Source organism: Balaenoptera acutorostrata, chromosome 2, assembly GCF_949987535.1.
Source record: "Balaenoptera acutorostrata chromosome 2, mBalAcu1.1, whole genome shotgun sequence".
NCBI lineage: Eukaryota > Metazoa > Chordata > Mammalia > Artiodactyla > Balaenopteridae > Balaenoptera > Balaenoptera acutorostrata.
This window is the reverse complement of record NC_080065.1, coordinates 12,855,636-12,875,691: the sequence shown is the minus strand read 5'-3', so window position 1 is coordinate 12,875,691 and position 20,056 is coordinate 12,855,636. Positions and strand designations below refer to the sequence as shown.

The following is a 20,056-nucleotide window of genomic DNA, read 5'->3' as shown; positions in this document are numbered from 1 at the left end:
TCACTCAGTGCTTTCCAATTCATTAAAAAACAAAAAGAAAAGAAAAGAAATTGAGTCAGTGTTTGCTTTTTTGCATGACAAAGGAAAAAAAGGATCCTTAAGATTAGTTTTTTTTTTTTTTTATATTATAAACACATCCATATATGCTTTCTCGAGTATCTAGGACAGGTAGAGCAAGGGGTTTGTGCTCTGACTTAATCCTGGAGAAGGATAAGTCAAAAGCTGGGACATAGGGAATGATGCCAGGAACTGCTTCTCTCTCTAACTCATAGGATCGACTAAGCACAAGTGATTTCTCAAAACACGTAACTGGGAACCATATTCCCATTATGCATCTGTTTATAAGCCTGAGCAGGCAAATGAATGTGATCTCTGGTGTAAATTTCTTATTAAAAACACAAGTGAGGGACTTCCCCTGTGGTCCAGTGGTTAAGGCTCTGCACTTCCACTGCATGGGGCATGGGTTCGATCCCTGTTCCAGGAACTAAGGTCCTGCATGGCGCACGGCGAGCCCCCCACACCAAAAAAACACACACACACAAGTAAGAGATAGAAAAGTGGTTGTACAAAAAGCCAAGACACCCAAAGGGTAAATAATTAGCCCTTCTTATGGATTTGTGGATATTTACATAACCACACAGTTTAAGGGATGGATGGATAGATAGATGGATAGATAGATGATAGATAGGTAGATAGACAGACAATCTTACTTCTTTAGACACATAAATACATTTTTCAAGTTTTGTGCATAATTAACATGAGAAATAGTGCTAAGAGTGTACCATATACCAAAAATAGGATTATTATTTGAATAAATTTTCTAACTCGACCAGAAGCAATATAATATAATTACAATACACTTGAAATGAAACGGTAAAGCGGGAGCATTTTAATTGGCAAAGCTATCATGTTGGACTTGTGTGATTAATCTTTTCGAGGAATTGCAAACAGATTTTTAATGAGTTTTAAATGTAGGACTGAGATTGATGGATAGTCCACACTTAATCAAGACTGAGGAGTGAGGAGTATTCAAATACAGAGAAGGAAGGGCACCCATGCAGAGTCCACATGGGACAGAGGCAGTTTCTGGGTAGTTAATTTGGTTGTCCTTTTGCTTGCTTCTTTACACTGTGGCGGTTTATTTGCTGTAAACCAAAGTTAAGAAACACATAGATTGGAATGGTAGCAGCTCATTTCTTTGCTGAATCTGTAATTATTTAAACATAATTAAACATAATATAAAAGTCAGTTACTTTCCAAGACCCCAGTAATGGAATTTATTTCCCATTTATATTTCTAACTTCACTTTTTATTTGAATTCCTTTGCTTCAGTTTTCATGTTGACATTTTTTCTCATTGTAGCCTATTTCAGTATCCAGCTTATCATTCTGAAGAATTTCTTCCATAAATGCACTTATAATATCCTAAGACTGAAGCCTATGGCCACAAATGGTGAAGTGTCCACTGCCACACCAGGAAGTGGGCAATGAAGAACAGGGAAGCCAGAAGAGGCCAAGGCCAGGACTCAGGTTGAGAGAAGTTTTGCAGATATCAGTGCTTTGTAATAGATCAAATCCAGACTGACTGCCAGGGATCCAGGACATGCCTGAAGTGGGAGAGGCAGGTTACCTGAGTCCTCTGCCTGACAAATCATTAAAAACGAGGCATGAATAGCCTAGACTTTAAAACTAGAACTGTGATCTCTCTAGTCCTCAGCTCTTTGCTCTTAGCCAGGAATTATGCCCTCTGTTTGGTCCAAGTGGCCACAACTTGCAGAAGTGTGTTTAGATATCTTTGGATTATAATGAGGAGAGGGGCGTTCATTTGTCAGCAAGGTCAAATTTCAGTGACCCTCTGTGGACACCTTGAAACCATCCGCTATGGTCTGAATGTGTCCCCCCCCAAATTCATATGTTGAAATCCTAACCCCCGAATGTGATGGTATTAGGAGGTGGAGCCTTTGGGAATCACTTAGGTCATGAGGATGGGGCCCACAGGAATGGGATTAGTGTCTTATAATAGAGACCCCAGAGAGCTCCCTCATCCCTTCTGCCATATGAGGACACAATGAGAAGTCTTTGACCAGAGGAGGTTCCTCACCCAACCTTGCTGGCACCTTGATCTCAGACTTCCAGCCTCCAGAGCTGTGAGCAATAAATCTCTGTTGTTTATAAGCCACACTCTGTGGGGTATTTTTGTTAGAGTGGCCCAAATGGACAAAGACACCACCATGGCCTGGTCACTCACCTGGTTACCTCCTGCCCTTGTTTTCCTCTGTCACCTTTTGTTAGTTCAGCCCAGACCACAGGACTCAATATACCTGGGTATCAAATAACAATGTAGCACACTGATAGTAACATCACTCTATTCTTCTGTAAATTTTTAAGCTTCACCAGGAATTTCTGTGGATGCTGCATAGCATCTCTCGGAAGCAATGACTCAGTCCTTATTTCTTTCGAATCTAAAATTATTTCTCAGAAGAGAGTTTCCCCAAGCCTTGAGTGCAAACATTTGAATTTTTAAAAATGTCACTCTAGCTTTCAGATCCTCCATCTGCAGTGGCACCGCCGCCAATATGCAGATTTTCGTGAAGACCCTGACGGGGAAGACCATCACTCTTGAGGTCGAACCCTCGGATGCAATAGAAAATGTAAAGGCCAAGATCCAGGACAAGGAAGGAATTCCTCCTGACCAGCAAAGACTGATCTTTGCAGGCAAGCAACTGGAAGATGGACGTATTTTGTCTGACTACAACGTTCAAAAGGAGTCCGCTCTTCATCTTGTGTTGAGACTTCATGATGGTGTTAAGAAAAGGAAGAAGAAGTCTTACACCACTCCCAAGAAGAACAAGCATAAGAGAAAGAAGGTTAAGCTGGCTGTCCTGAAATACTATCTGGTGGATGAGAATGGCAAAATCAGTCGCCTTTGTCGGGAGTGCCCTTCAAATGAATGTGGTGCTGGAGTTTTTATGGCCAGCCGCTTTGACAGACATTGTGGCAAATGTTGTCTGACCTATTGTTTCAACAAACCAGAAGACAAGTAATTGTATATTGGTTAGTAAAAGACATGAATTAATGAAAAAAAAATGTCACTCTATTGTTTACTCATTTATGAGGCGTGTTGGCTCAACTACACAAAAATCCATTCCAGCTTTGAAATTCAAGGATTTTATAATACTAGTTCATTGGAGCCAGAACATGCTCTAGATGAGTTAGGTCATCCACATTGAAGGGCAGGGGAATAGACTCCACACTGATCTTGACCCCTTGTCTCTGGGCTTAATCCACCCCTGAGAAAAGCCAATCACAGAATTCTTGAAGCTGGACTAACAGAGACATTCTTAGTTCTAATAGCTGAGAGGTTTGTGAGCAATCTCTGACTCTAAGTCTTAGTGGGTCTACTCCCACCTGGCCTGTTTCTCACTCCTTGGGTTTATTTTTACATTTAGTCTCAGGTTCTTATAAAAGGACTGGGTTTGGCCTGACATGGGGACTGTTGTGCCTTCTGCACTCTGTTTGCATATTTGGCCATGTGCAGATAAGATTTGAAAATGCTTCACTTATTTATTCACACAGTTGATCCAATGAATTTTTATTTAGTGGCACTTTTATTCCACAAATTTCCAGGGCTTGAGATTCAGCAGTAAACAAAACAAGCAAAGTTTCTGCCTTCATGAAGTTCACACCTAGTGAGGGGAGAAAGAAAATTGAAGAACCATAAAGACCAATGAAGCAGAACAAGGGGGAAAAGAGTGAAGGGAGGGGTGCTATGGTGAAATGATGCTTGAGCAGAGAACCCTACAGGAAGAAGAGAGGGAGGAAGCTGTGTCCCAGGGTAAAGTACTAGGAGTAGCAAGTGCAAAGGCCCTGAGGTATTTACAGGAGACCAGCATGGCTGGAATGAGGCCAGATTTAGGAACAGATAGAGAAATGCAGCAGGGCCACTTTTGGGGGTAGAACATTAATCAATTAATGAGGATAGCATAGTAGAAAACAGTAGAAAGGTACATTTCGGGTTCTCATGCACACATTTCTCAATATGAAAATATGAGTGAAATTTAGTGTCTCAACTTTTAAGCTCTTCTGATGTAAGTTAAATTCAGAAATTGGCTGGGCAGGGCTTCCCTGGTGGCATGGTGGTTAAGAATCTACCTGCCAATGCAGGGGACACAAGTTCGATTCCTCTTCCGGGAAGATCCCACATGCCACAGAGCAACTAAGCCCATGCGCCACAACTACTGAGCCTGTGCTCTAGAGCCTGCGAGCCACAACTACTGAGCCCGCGCGCCACAGCTACTGAAGCCCATGCACCTAGAGCCCGTGCTCCGCAACAAGAGAAGCCACCGCAATGAGAAGCCTGCGTACCGCAACGAAGAGTAGCCCCCTCTCTCCTCAACTAGAGAAAGCCCGCGCATGGCAATGAAGACCCAATGCAGCCAAAAATAAATAAATAAATAAATTTATTTTTTAAAAAAAGAGAAGAAATTGACTGGGCAATTAAGGAAACATGACAAATATTAGACATCAATTTATTGTCTGCATTTTTCCACTGAATTTCTTCCTTAGGTCATCCGTTTTCTATTCCTTCTCAGATTATTGTTTTCTGAGACAGCCCTATGCTGAGTGAGATGGGAAGCCTTTAGCAGGCTCTTAGTGAGGAATACCAGAGTCTCACCTATGTTGGAGGCACCCGCTGACTATTGTAGAATGAACTTTTGAGGGCAGAATGTACTGGAAGCAAGAGCATTAAATCTTTTGTCAAAAGGGCATAAGAGCTGTGTCCATTCCAGTTGGATGATCTTGTCAAAATGATGGGTAAATATTATTGTTTGAGAAAGGTTCAGCTTCATCAAAATTCAAAGTGTAAACTTTGCAATATTGCAATATCATTTAATCAGATTGCTTCAGGTATTAACCGTCATACCCTTTGTCAGTACACAGACCACAAGGTTTGTGAGAGGTGAGGAGAAGAATGTAGAATCTGATTTCATCTGAAGGTACTTGCAACACGATATTGACCTAAATGTATATGTGAAATCATAAAATATTAAGCAAAAATACAATATTGACTAAACACACTCTGGCAGGTGTACACATGACTCCTTCCACATGGGTTAGAAATTAGAATAGTTTTATCGTTATTGTCATTTGTTTTGAAGTTTTAAATGAAAGTATCTTTCAATATCTTTCTGCATGTTTGTGGATTCATGGTCTGTGGAGAAGAGGTGCTTTCCTTGCCTGGTGGAGAAATAAAAGAATTATCTGGAAACATTTTCCATTCTGAGATCAGATACCTCAGTTAGCAGTGTGTGCTGACGAAGTATGTGAAGGTCGGGCAGCTTTAAGTCTATCACTTTATTTGTTGTTTTTCTTCTTGGCTTTTAAAAAGTGCAAAAAAGCTGAATATCATTCTTTTTCAATCTATTGTATTTAATAAGACAAAGCAAAACCTTTCCATCGCCTACCGCCAAGTAGAACTTAAGGCACAGTTTTCATATTTACGACACTACTTATTTTTCTAAATTGGCAAATTTAAGACTGTTTCCAGATATAAGATTTCAGTGAAAATCTAGGACTCTGGTCCTCATATTTGGAAGACAGAGTTCTTTTTATCACCAACAGTGTTGTTGTACTCTAAATAGTTTAAACTTTTTTAAAATTAATTTTTATTGGAGTAGAGTTGATTTACGATGTTGTGTTAGTTTCAGGTGTACAGCAAAGTGAATCCGTTATACATATACATATATCCACTCTTTTTTAGATTCTTTTCCCATATAGGTCATTACAGAGTATTGAGTTGAGTTCCTTGTGCTATACAGCAGGTTCTTATCGATTTTATTTATAGTAGTGTGTATATGTCAGTCCCAATCTCCCAGTTTATCCCCCCTCCCTTCCCCCTTGGTGACCATAAGTTTGTTTTCTGCATCTGTGACTCTATTTCTGTTTTGTAAATAAGTTCATTTGTACCATTTTTTTTAGATTCCACATATAAGCTATATCATATGATATTTGTTAAATAATTTAAGCTTTTGAACTCTGTAAACCGAGGAGTAAAATAACAATAATAAAAGCGAAACTTGTAATATCTCCTTTATCTGTGTCAAGCCCTCTGCTAAGCACTTTCCATGCATTGTCTCATTTAACTTTTACCTTCTTTCTTTTTCCTTTGAGTCAGACCAGCACTATAATCTCTACTATATAGATGAACAAAGTGAGATGGCAGAGTTCAGGGGGTTATCCCCCAGTATTTGCATGGAGAGCTAGTTTTTGGAATCAAGGAACCCAGTGTTTTTCTCTTATACACGTGAATCACTAAATCCAAACCATCTCTGCAAAACTGAACTTCCTAGAACTGTGTACTCTGGTAACTTTTTCTAACATGGTCTTGTATCTTGTCCTTTATCTTCTCCACGGTAAAAATCTCACATCTGATCTCCTGGATTGGGGTGAAGGTAAGATGAAAATAGGATGAATAGAAGTTAGGAACAGGAGAGCCAGGCTGCAACACAGTTAAGCTTACTGGTTTACAACAGGAGTTCTAAGAAACTTCGATATGTGAATGTGCCTTAGGACTCTCCAAGGTACGAGGTCACGTCCGGGAACAGCTATTACTGTGTTCCCCTTCTCCCAGACAGAGGAATAATGAACTGGAGAGGAAGATTTGCTTGCTCTCTGATTCACTTCCCAGTCTTTTCACCCGTTCTGCTCAGATACTGTTTTCTTGAAGGGAATTTCACATTCACACATTCACCTGGAATTCCCCAGCCATCAGGCTTGTGTGAAAATGTGCGTTAGGCCGACTCATCCCTGCCTATGTTTCCTGGGCTCACAGTGTTCCCAGTTTTCTCATGTTACTCAGAATCCAACAGCCAATCTGGACTTTGCTCCCATCCCTGTATCTGTAAACCCCATCATTTGTGCTTCTTTCCATGCATCTGTGTCTTCCATGCATCTATGTCGGTCTAGGAACCACTCTCTCATGGAAAGTTAGCCAGCGGGTTTCCATTCCTTCACAGATTCGCAGTCACAATTCTCAGGGATTTCCCCCAGTATACACATTGGTGAAGACTGGAGAGAAACAGGGGGTCAAAGGTTGAAGGGCTTAAAAAGATGCTATTTATTCAGCACTAACTAAATGCCAGATTGTTTGGCTCTTTACATGTATTACTAACTCTTTTAATCTTATCAACTTTTTTAGGACCATGACACTAAAACTTGCCCAGCTAGTAAACTGTAGAACTGGAATAGGGTTAAAGTCCAGGGGTCAGATTCCAGAGCCCATGAAAGTAACACTGTGCTGTTTTGCCTCTCATCAGGTAACATGATTAAGTTTCTAAGGGGTTACAGTCAGAGAGGTGACAGTGGATTCCAGGAGGTGGCTCAACTGGTGGGAAGCAGATGTCTCAGCAGTGGAGACAGGCAAGGAGCTGAAGGGCCGTGTTTTGGCGTTTTGGAGTCACCTAAAACGATGGCAAGAATCTGCTCTAAGGGAGGCTATGAAAGCATATCCTGGCATGAATTGAGAGGTGACCAAAAAAGTCCACATCTGGGGAGTAATCAAGCATGACCCTTAGGAGCTGAAGATACATTACCTCTTCTTTACCAATGATGAATCGATGAGTATTCCAGTTTCTTAAGGAGATAAAGTGGAAAGAATGTCAACTGTGGAGTCAGAAGTCCTGGTGCCACCACCAACTAGCTCTGTGACCTTGAACAAATGATGTCACCTCTTTTGATCTTAAAAATGTGGATAATACTATAAAGGGTGTCACATGAATTAACGTGATGACATGTCAATTGTCGTGCAAATAAAATGTGGTGAATTAATATTGCTTCTCCATGGTGGAGCTGATATATATAGCAATTCTGCTTCTAGAACATTTTACATTTTGAGATTATCTGTACAAAATAGCTCCTAGACCTGTACTCTGGATAATATTTTGGGCAAAAATAATTTATGATAAAATTTTTGATTAACAGAACATATTGAAGGCTGCCTTCCCAGGTATTAGGACTGAAATGTAGAAACGTACAACTAAATGCATGAGCAGAATTTTCTCTACTCCCATGTGATACAGCTCTCTGCTGGGTCACAGCACCTATGTCTAGCCACTGATGTGAGACCATAAATCTGTGTATAACTTCCTGTTGCTATAAATACAATATCAGGTAAAATTGGAGGGTTTCCCTAAAATGAGTCTCTCTTCCATGCTCACCACGCCCTATTTTACACAGCAAACATGCAGAGCAAGACTGTTTTTACAAGTGGGTAGAACCAACACAGTCTCTTAGATGCAGGGAGGAAAACCAAACAAAATCCTTCGTCCCTTGGGGCACATCAAGAAGTAGCAGAACCCATTAAAATCTATTGCCCAGATGATTGAATTAGATTCTAAATGAATGGCGGTAATAAGTGCACATTTGGCCAAGTGGATAAAGACAGAAATATAATTTGCAGTCTTGTGGGTGCTGTGCTGTGCAAAGACTAATTCATAACAGTGGATAAAAGTTCCATTGTCTTTAATTGTATTCATTTAATAGCATTCATTCTCCTGGCATAGGAAAGGTTTCTTTCTTTCTTTTTTTTTTTTTCCCTAAATAAATAAATAGATTCCCATTGCCAACAGGGAAGATTTATGCTGACAGAATCTAATAGCCTAAGTCATCTTGTGTTGTTTCTCAAAGGCGCTTGAGCAAGCAGTCTTGGTTTGGATGGAAAGCAAAATGCTAAACTCCTATTATATATGATGACTTTAATTCTGAGCCAAACAAACCTTCCTTGATAAGCATTTGTTACCATTATTTAAAGTAAAAAAGTCATCTTTCCTCATGCCCTTACTTTCTCTCCTGTTAGAAATGTATGATCACTTCTTGAATGACAAAATGATTGATTTTTAAACCAACACATCCAAAACTGAAAGGCAAAGAGGAGGAAGGAGGAGGGAATGATTCCCACAGAACTTTCTAAGCAGTCTCTGGAAGAGACTTTTAAAGGTCACCTCTTGCCATTTAATTTGAAATTTCCAATGGATACTTGGAAATCTAAATCAAGAAATCTCACCATGAGACAGCAGGGGTGAGCCGCCTCTGTGTAACACATTATTTTTCACACAAATATATGTGGTTTGGATAAATTATTTGCACTAACAGTAGGAGGACCATGGTCATAACGTGTATACCCTGCAGTAAAGTGACCTGGAAAAAATTAGAAGGGGGTCAGGAAAACAGTGTTATTATCCTTCTGCCTGGCAAAACCGACAGGGTTCTTTGCACCATGCTTCACCTTGGAAGCAGGGAAAATAATACTGAGTATCTCTTCATTCTCTTCTGCATCAGAATAAAAGCAGCTTTTAAAATCTACATCAATTCCATGTATCTGTCCTACCCTTGGACTTTTTTTACTACCAGTGTTTGAATAGTGTACAGAACCTGATGCCGTGCATTCTTCCTAAGTCTACCGAAAAAAACAACAAAAGCCAGAAATTCATCCCTACCTTGTCCAGCTTAGACCTGGAAAACGTTAATTGCTTCCATCTTCAATGTCATGATGCAAAAGGGGAGTTAAATTATTTGCCAGTATTCAGTTTCCTAATCCTCAGAAAATTTCTCTTATTTGTAAGAAAGAATCCAAAAAAGTACTCTTCTCAGAAAAACCACTTTCTATCATAGATAGTCTATTATATCTTAAGGGTGCATAGCATGGAGAAATCAGAAGATTCCTCTAAACAAAAATTATATTTGATTTGAATATAAGTAAAATTGATTTAGAACCTAGGAAAAACAAAATAAATATCACGCTAATCACATTTGTTTTTCTTCTACCAGTTGTATTGAGATATAATCGACATACAGCACAGTACAAGTCTAAGGTGTCCAGCATAATGATTTCAATTACATCCATCATGAAATGATTATCACGATAAATTCAGTGACCATCCATCATCCCATAGAGAAATGAGATTAAAACAATAGAAATAACATTTGTGTATGTGACGAGAACTCTTAGGATTTGCTCTCTTAACAACTTCCACGTATAACACGCAGCTGTGTTCATTATATTTGTCACGTTGCACGTTACATCCCCAGTACTCGTTTATCTTATAACTGGAAGTTTTGTAGCACCCTCTGACTGCCTTCATCCAGTTCCTCCTTCCTCCGCCTCTGGTAACCACAAATCTGATCTCTTTCTGTGAGTTTGTGTGTATGGTTGTTTGTTTTTGAAGTATAATTGACCTACAGCGCCATGTTAGTTCCTGTTATACAACATAATGATTTTTTTCTATACATTTCAAAATGATCACCAGTGATCTTGATATGGCATCACAAAGATATTACTTAGTTATTGACTACATTCTACACACTGTGCATTTCATACCCAATGACTCATTTATTTTGCAGCTGGAAGTTTGTACCTCTTAATTACTACCCTCATCCCTCCCTTCCTTCCTTCCTTCCTTCCTTCCTTCTTTCCTTCCTTCCTCTCTCTCTTTCTTTCTTTCTGTATTTATTTTTTATTATATTTTTATAAGTAGAGTCCTAATATAATCAAGGAAACGTTACAGAGAATACAGGACAACCCATATGGAGAGAATGAAATTAAATACTTTGCTATTTAATAGTTCACCCTGTGGCTCATTTTAAATATGTTAAAGCTTATAAAATGTTAATGTTGATAAGGTAAATTTTTATTGATAACAGTACTCCATAAGAGAATGAGTCTCAATTCTCCATAAATCAGTCCTGTTTATTATTTATTTATTTATTTATTTATTTAGCTGCTTCGGATCTTAGTTGCGGCACACGGGATCTTTCGTTGCAGCGCATGGGCTTCTCTCTCTAGTTGTGACGCACGAGTTCCAAGAGTGTGGGCTCTGTAGTTTACGGCACGCAGGCTCTCTAGTTGAGGCACAAGAGCTCAGTAGTTGTGGTGCGTGGGCTTAGTTGCCCTGCAGCATGTGGGATCCTAGTTCCCCGATCAGGGATCGAACCCGCGTCCTCTGCATTGGAAGGCAGATTCTTTACCACTGGGCCACCAGGGAAGTCCCAGTCCTGTTTATTTTTAAAAAGTTACTTGTCATCAAATTTTAAATGACTTTCAAACACAGTAATATAAATTTAACAAAAAAGAATGATCTTCAAAAGGAAGAGTACAAGTATGCATGGAAAGAATAAAAAGAGAATCATGTTATATTTTTACCTAATGAAAAACGAAATGCTTAAATTGCATAAATGCGATTTTGAATTTGTTTTTTAATGAGGTGTTTGTTTGTTTGTTTGTGAGGAGGGCTACATCATAGCTGGTAATCCTGGGTTATATATTCTTTCAATACACTAGAACTAAGATAGAATCTTGCATAGATGGAAAACTCTCCCTATTTGTCATAAATAATTCTGAGTCTCATCCTTTTGGTTCCAACTCCATATGATTTACAATAAGCAATGACAAATTTTCCAGTGATTAAAGCATTGCAGGACAATAGGAAAGAGATTGTGATTAGGTCTCAATAAATCTATAGGTGACATAGTTTCACAGTCTCTCCAAAGAGAGCTAAAATATTTTGCAGAAACATTGGGACAGCTTATAGTGGCTGGTGATTTCACTCTTGATCACACGGTTTTTAGTGTTAGAAGTCAGCCTCTGATATTAGCTCTCACCGACATGTACCCATTAACTTAGGATGGTGATGAAGATTTATTGATACAGTAGTTGTGTCTGTTATAAGTAAGAAGCAGTGTTTTAGGAGAGAGGTGTAGTGGAGAGGGTACAAGTTTTGAAGTTGCTGAGATCTAGGCCAGCTTCCTTTGTCAATTTCTAGCTCTATGGCCTTTGGCAAGTCACTTCGGTTCCCAAGCCTGTAAAATGGAGGTGATGCCACTTGCTTTTCTGGGTAGTTGACAGAGTCTCAGTTGTATATGTAAAGAACCTGAAACAGGCAGGGACTCATCACTGGTAGCTGTTGATGAGTAGGATAGAAGATTTTTCTCCAGAAATTTCTTTCTTCATCCTAAAGTTGATCAGTGTAATATACTTACATTATGATGGATTTCAAACATATGCATTTCAAACAAATGTTGCACATAGTCTGCAAACCACAAAATTCTTCAAATTTTCACTCAAATGAAGTATTTCAAAATAAGTTTGAGTTTCCTGTCTGAGCTTTTTTTTTTCCTGAAAACAGCCAATATTGTAGAAATTATTGGATACAGGTCAAAATGCTCGTTGGTGTAACAGGCTACAGAGAACAGATAGAATTAATAGAATCTTGAATAACTACACATCACTCAGCATCTAGCTGTATTTTGCTTTTTTAAAAAAATATGGATCAGACGTTGTCAGATAATGGCATCCATTATTGAACCCCAAAGCAAAGTCTTTAGAAGTTTTAGCAGAGAGTTGTAAAAAGTGAATTTTCTGTGAGAAAAGAGCAGCTTTCCAACAATTTCCCAGCTCCACCCTAAACATCAGTGTTTCCAGTCACATATATATATATTTGGAATTCTGCAGTAAACTTGTTAAAATTGTATGACCTAAAATATTTGCATTTCTGAAAAACTTGAGACTTCCCAGCATTTTAAAAAGGTTTAAATTAGTTTTGGGGTTTTGAAATTTTTTTTAGAAAAAGCATAAAATTTTATCATTATTTGGGGGTATATTTTTCCATAGCAACTCAATTTCCCTTTGTGGAGCATGAAATGCATTTCTATTTACCAGTATATTCTCTTCATTAATTCAGAGACTTGCCATAAACTATATCAGCCATAATAGTTGAAAGACTAGGATAAAAAAAGCAAACACTGAATTCCGTTTGCTCTTTTTATTGATATCCTATAGCCTGGCTTTCCATCCTGTCTGTGCCAACATTGGGTTCTTAGCCCAGAGGGATGTAATAGTTCTTAACCACGCAAACATGTAACATCATTAAAGTAAGCTAATCCATTATTTTTAAAGTTTCTTCCTGAAGCATGCTTAGCCATAGAATTTACAGTTATGCCTGGGATTATCCTTGTAATTACCATAGAAATTATCACTATAGGGGCAAACAACAGAGAAAAGCAATCTCTGGAGTGCTGTGGTTACCAGTTGTACTTATTTGGGTATAAATAACTAAAGGATAATGCTAAGTAGAAGGATATGCCATTACATTTTGTTTTTTTAATGAAAGAATGTATTATTCACATGTATTGTTTAATTTGAAAAAGTCCTGATGGGTTTTCTGTTACAGATTTAAAATAGGCATATTATAGGATTTAGGCAAACATATTAGGTCTTTAATATGTGAATGATATAAGTAAAAATAAGTTGAAAAAGTCTTTCATAATAAATAATGTGCCATTAGAATTTAGTATTTCAGCCTGATGCTATTGTAATATCACCATTCTTAAGATAATTGTGAAGGAAATTTTTCAAAAAATACAAGGCTTGTATGTGTCATTGGCATACACAGTTGGGGGAGAAGAATTTTGCTGTACTTGATATGTTTCTAAAGCCCCTGGTTCTGGCTATGACTCTGCAACAAAAGTAGGGTGAGCTTAGGGAAATATATAATGCCTCTGTTGTAGGAAAAAATGGGGTGCGAGAGGATGGACATGTCCCAAGTCTCAAGTGAGTCCCTGGGTCGGGCTTCCAAGTGAGCATCCTTGGCTTCGTGCAGGAAAGAATTCAAGAGTGAGCCCTAGTGAAGTGAAAGCAGGTTTATTTAGAGAGATACACACCCCACAAACAGAGTGTGGGCCATCTCAGAAGGCAAGAGCAGGCCCCAAAGTGTAGGGGTGGTACGTTTTTATGGGAATTGAGCCACCACCCACTGTTTGGCCTCTTATGGTGGGCTTTGGAACTGTCATGGCGCCTATGGGTGTGTCAGTTAGATGCTAATGTGTCATACTGAGTATATAATAAGGCTCAAGGTCTCCTGGAAGTCAAGTCTTCCAGCATCTTGGGCCTAGTTGGTTCTAGCCAGTTTATGTCATATCCTGTTCTTAATGGTTGTGCCCTGCCCCCTTCCTGTCTCACCTCCAACCTTCAACTCTTACATTAAGTATGGCTTTTCTATTAGCTGAGCTACAAAGCCTTTTTTTGGGGGGTCCAGGTTAAAAGCTTATATACTACTTCAAGACTGTGATTATTACCCCAGAGGTATATTTATAATTCAGAAATGGGTAGGTATCATACGTGTACGCCTAATCTGCATTACAAGAGACTCTGGTCCTAAAGTTAATATTTCTGTCCTTTTTAAAAAAGTTTCTATAAGCCTCAGAAATTTTGCAACATTAAACTACTCTTTTGTATTAAAGACTGCTCCTATATTTCCTTGTTATGTCTACCCTATATGTTAACTTACAGCAATGAGAATAGTGTATTAAAAGAGACACCGGACATTTGAAATGGGAATAAGGAATTATTAGTATTATTAATAAAGAAAGAGCACTTACAAATAACAACAGAAAAATAACAAAAATTCTAATGGAAAAGTGTGCAAAGGGCATGACATAAAATTACCAAGAAAAAAGTAGATATTTACAAGATAAATAAAAATGGAGTCAAGGTTTTAAAAAATCAGGGACACCAAAATTAAAAGAATTGTTAATGGGCTAATATTTGTGACCCCCTCCAAAATTCGTAGATTGAAATTCTAACCCCCAGTGTGATGGCTTGGGGTGTTAGATCATGAAAGGGGAGGCTTCATGAATGAGACTACTGCCCTAATAAAAGGGACCCCAGAGAGCTCTCCAGCCCTTTCTCTGCCATGTGAGGATATAAAAGGAAACAGCTCTGCAACCAGAAGCAGATCATGCTGGCGCCCTGATCTCTGGTTTCCAGCCTCTACAACCGTAAAAAATAAATTTCTGTTGTCTATACGGCACCTAGTCTCTGATATTCTGTTTTAACAGTCCAAACACACTAAGACCAGAAGATATACTACTTTTACCTACAAAATTGAGAAATACATGTTCTGAAATACCCAATGCTAACTTGGATGCAGGATCCCCATAACACTCATAAACTACAGGCAGGGCAAGAATATAGATCTCAATTTTTTTAAGTGGCAATATGTTTGCCATCCTTAAAAATGATTACAAACATTGACTATTTAATTCAATTTGCAGAAATCAATCCTAAGGGAATAGAAAAAAAGAGAATATGCATAAAAGTTTTGATATAATTTAATAAGAAAAATACAAAACTAACCCTCAATATAAGGTGAATAGTTTAAAAAAAATCATAGTGCATCCACTGGTCAGAGCATTATTAAGCCATTAATTTTTAATGAGATGATATAGGAAAAAAATTGACAATAATATTGAGGGACAGTATCACATATGCCAATAATACGCTCATGAAAACAGGATACCTCTGGTTAAGTTGTATGTTAGTATAAATTTTATATTTCTCTCTCTTAGCTGTGGAATATGGTTAATTTTTATATTAAATATAAATTTACTATGTCTGGAATTTCAGCAATAGCATATATTGACCTGATAAGCTGAAAAAAGGAGACAGTCTGGACACAATTCACTCTTTAATATTGGTAAATTATTGAACTCATTTTCTTGTTCAGAATTATGAACTTGAATAAAAGGCTATTTTGGAACATATTTTTAGGTTTGAAATCCATGTCTTTCCAGAAACTCATGTTTTGTCTTGAAGCTTTGATAGGACAAGGCCCTTTGAAGAAGCCAGCTGTGAGCTGGGCATTAGTGGTGCAAACCTGGAGACGTGCTGGCTTCCCTCCCTAGTACTAACATGTTGGACCAATGGATGTGATAACTGGCGATACAGCTCTCTCCAGTGCCGTTAGTCATTCTTAGGAGCTTGAAGTTCTACCCACTGACACCATCACTGGAGACATGAATGTTCCATTGCAGAGTCCTAGAAATGGTTAGGATGACATGCAGAGTAACATCTTCTGTAGATTTTGTGATAAAATTTGCCAGTAGCAGCTTTGACTGATCCAGATTTGACAAGTATGGCGGCCCAAGGGTAGAATCTTCTGAGCGAAATTTATAGTATATATTATAGACATGGAAGAAGTAACCCATTTAATAAAAATGTTATGTAGTCGAGATCTGCAGAAGGCAAGGAGTGTGGGCATGAGATGTGTGGGTCAGTGGAGACAAACCATGTCTTTCTTAAGAGCTAAGTCTGAGAAGGGCTTTTCCATCACTCAGATTATGCTAATTCTATAAAAAGAAGGGCTCTTTCCAAATCTCTCAGAATAAAACTATAGCACATCATGCTTTCAGGCAACCGTAAAGGTGGAGAATTCCTTGGACTAACATTATATTCATTGGATCCAGCAAAAGCTGTCTTACATTCAGTCAACATTTATTCACTGTCTGTGTGCCAGATGGGGTAGATATTGGGGATACAGCAGTGAACGAGATAGAAACTATCTTCACTCTCAAGGAAGGTATATTCTAGTGAAGGATACAGATAGTGGGTGACTGAGCAATAAATAATATAATTTCATGTGCAGGTAACAGAGAAACCAACCAGCACAACCAATTAATTTAGTATCTCACTTCTCTTGAAGTGACAGTCAGGATTGGTTGTGACGCAGTGGAGTCATTAGGGACCAGAGAATTTCAGAATCTGCTCTTCTGTGTACCATGTTGTCTATATCCTGTGAATGCACAACCTGTACCTCCATTTCATAGTCCTCAGTTGGCTCCTGGCCTCCATAAGGCCACCTGTTATTTGTCCATGTTAGATGGGAGAGATCAGCTTCTTGATGAATAGCTGATCTAAATCTTGTTGGCATCACAATGGCCATTAACCAAATGGGTTTTGGCTGCAGTATTGTAGCTACATGTGCTCATTGTCAAAGCCTAAAGATGCTGAATTTTCCATCCATTCACTATTCATTTGAAACAGTTGATCAATTAATTTGCCTTCAAATACAGGGACAATGAAATGCTCATGAGACAAAAGCTTAGCTTTCTCTTCTAAACAATCATATTATATATCTATCAATAACCTTAACATAAACAAATGGCATTTTTATAACAGCACTGAAAACATTTATTTGACCTCATAATGAGCCAGAACAATGACTTGTTTGTGTATTTTTAAATTTATTTTATTGAAGTATAGTTGATTTACAGTGTTGTGTTAGTTTCTGGTGTACAGCAAAGTGATTCAGTTATATATATATATATATATATATACACACATATATATATATATATACACACATATATATACACACATATATATATAGTTATTAACATTCTTTTCCATTATGGTTTATTAAAAAATATTGAATATAGTTCCCTCTGCTATACAGTAGGACTTTGTTGTTTATCCATTCTATATACAGTAGTTTGTGTCTGCTAGTGCCAAACTTCCAATCTATCCCTCCCTCACCCCCCTCCCCTTGGCAACCACAACTCTGTTCTCTATGTCTGTGAGTCTATTTCTGTTTTGTAGATAAGTTCGTTTTTGTCATATTTTATATTCTACCTATAAGTGATAGCATATGGTATTTGTCTTCCTCTTTCTGAATTGTTTGTGTTTTGATTAAAATTAAGTTTAAGTGAAAAGTTTAGATACCTAGACAATTGTGTTTTTCTTTTTCATTCTTTGGGCTTTATTAGAATCAGAGCCCAGGTACTTCCCTGGTGGCGCAGTGGTTAAGAATCCGCCTGCCAATGCAGGGGATATGGGTTCGAGCCCTGGTCCGGGAAGATCCCACATGCCATGGAACACCTAAGCCTGTGCTCCACAACTACTGAGCCTGCGCTCTAGAGCCCACGAGCCACAACTACTGAGCCCATGTGCCACAGCTACTGAAGCCTGCATGCCCAGAGCCCGTGCTCCGCAACAAGAGAAGCCACCGCAGTGAGAACCCCGTGCACCGCAACGAAGCATAACCCCTGCTCACTGCAACTAGAGAAAGCTCGCGTGCAGCAACGAAGACCCAACACAGCCAAAAATAAATAAATAAATAAATAAATTTATTTAAAAAAAAGAATCAGAGCCCAAATTCTAGGATTAAAAATTATATATTAGATAAGAATGGGTGGGTAAGCATTTTCTACCTTTCAAAGGCACTTGAGTAAAATAAAAACTTTAAAAATTTTAAATTAGACCCTTTTACTTGCATTCTTGTAGTAGCACTTGTAGAACTAAAACCTGATTCTTTTCTTGTTTGTTAAAATACAAAACAAAGTAAAATCAAACACACTAATAAAACATTAATAAAGCAAGCAAATCTAACCTCTCTGAAGGTTTTGAAATATCCTGATAATATTCTGTTTTGTTTTTTTCTTGGCTCATGGGTAAGGACACATGTATCCCGCCTGTCACCTACTGATTTAAAAAAAAAAAAAATTAACGAAATTTTTAAATAATTTTAATAAGCCTAGCACAAAAATCCATAAACTCAGTGTTCAAATTGATGATATTCTAGATCACATATCAAATGTTTTTAGAGTTATATATTATTGTCGGCTGTTTTAAACCATTTAGTTTGAACAATGTCAATAGCAGTAACAACTGGATGGCATGGCTAATCCTTAAATGTACACAGCTAGGATAAAATTACAATTTTGTGATTCCACACAGGGACTAATCCATCACCTTTTCCCCACCATTCACAAGATTTTGGCTCTCTCTCCTTCTCTTGCTTCCCAGAACAATTGCTCATTGTTTTATTTGGGGGCCAGTTTCACCTCCTAATTTCTACAACCTCATCCTTAGGAAATTGAATATGGTACAGTTGTAGATATCAGACCGTCTCTAATCAGCTCATTAGTTAATATAAATAACTAGTATATCAGTCAGTCAAGATTCGTGAGATGCAATCACAAGCATTTTTACTTAGTTCCCATTATCCCTTTAAAATGTATTCCATGGGAAAACTCGTTCCTTGGCCCATGGTTTTCAGGCGGCCCTTGACAGCCAAGTGGTTGTTAAAATATCAACACACTGCTATATGGGTTGATAACAGCCATCTGCCTTGAATATACCTCACCCATCCACTGCCAGCCAATGACAGGGCACCCTGACTTCTCCCCTGTAACCCGCTCTCCCCAAATTCCCCATATCTCAGCAGCTTAAAAGCACAACAAATGGCCCCCAAGACTCTGCTCCAACATCGCTGGTACCCATTCTTAGTGACTGGTGCCCATGCCATACTGGTTGTTAACTATTTTGAATATTTGGTTAATAAATATTTTTTAAAGTTACTTTAATTTTTAAAACAGAGCTGCAGTTTGATACTTAGAATACCTACTCCCTTATAATAGTCAAAGCTTCCAGTTTCATTCAAAGTTACAGCTCTTCAATCTCCTTCCAGGGCAGGTGTCCTATAGGAAGGGTTTTCTTCCGGCTGCCTGGGAAGGGAATGATGAACCCCTTGCGAGGGGCACATGTGCATGTTTGTGTGTGTAGGTAGGTGTGTAGGTGTGTGTATGATTATGGTGGGGAAATAGGGAGGAAAGGACCCCAGAGAGTTGAGAGGTGCAGGAAGATCTTGCACCGCTGGCACTGGTCTGAGCTGGCTTCTCAACATCAGCACCCCTAGCACCACCCTCTCTGAAGAACTCTCACCTGCAGTTCCCTTCTTGCGGACGATGTGCTCTCCTGCAGCCTTTCTGGTCTCTCTGTGGCGGTCTGCCTGTCAAGATGCCCCTCATCCCCGACTCACTGTCTTGTAACCCACATCAGGTCCACGGAATCCACGCCCCTTTCCCACCCCTCTCTCTCGTGCAGCTTGCATCCTGTGTAGCCACCTCTCCTTCAGACCATCACTCGGCAGCCAGACGGCCTGTCTCTTGCCCTTGTTAGCTTTTCCAGTTCAGACTTAGAATATGAGTCCCTTGTGTCCCGACAAATAGTCACCGCAGGCTTGAAGGCACACAGGAGCATCTGCCTGAAGAACTGTGAACATGGCAGGTGGTACACTGGCCCCATAAAGCTTCTTCCTGTGGCACACCTCACCCCTACCCACGTGTGGTCGGCCAGAGGATGTCACGTGACTGCTTTTAACCTGTGGGGCTAGGAAATCCCAACCCTCCCCTGCATCTGGGAGGAGACCAGAATTTTTGTCGGCATC

General features: G+C 38.9%; 2 protein-coding genes across 4 annotated transcripts in view; both read left to right on the top strand.

Moving 5' to 3' along the window:
• CTNND2 (catenin delta 2) overlaps positions 1-20,056 on the top strand; it is a 953,172-nt gene that overhangs the window by 453,430 nt on the left and 479,686 nt on the right. The gene's annotated exons all lie outside the window — the stretch shown is intronic.
• Positions 2,565-3,043, top strand: LOC103005388 (ubiquitin-40S ribosomal protein S27a-like). Its single transcript, XM_057541334.1, has one exon. It carries the CDS (start codon positions 2,576-2,578, stop codon positions 3,041-3,043), a length of 468 nt encoding a protein of 155 aa, XP_057397317.1. The 5' UTR covers positions 2,565-2,575.

Excerpts from the sequence above, each read along its gene's own strand:
- LOC103005388 (XM_057541334.1), top strand. The coding sequence starts at position 2,576 with ATGCAGATTTTCGTGAAGACCCTGACGGGGAAGACCATCACTCTTGAG.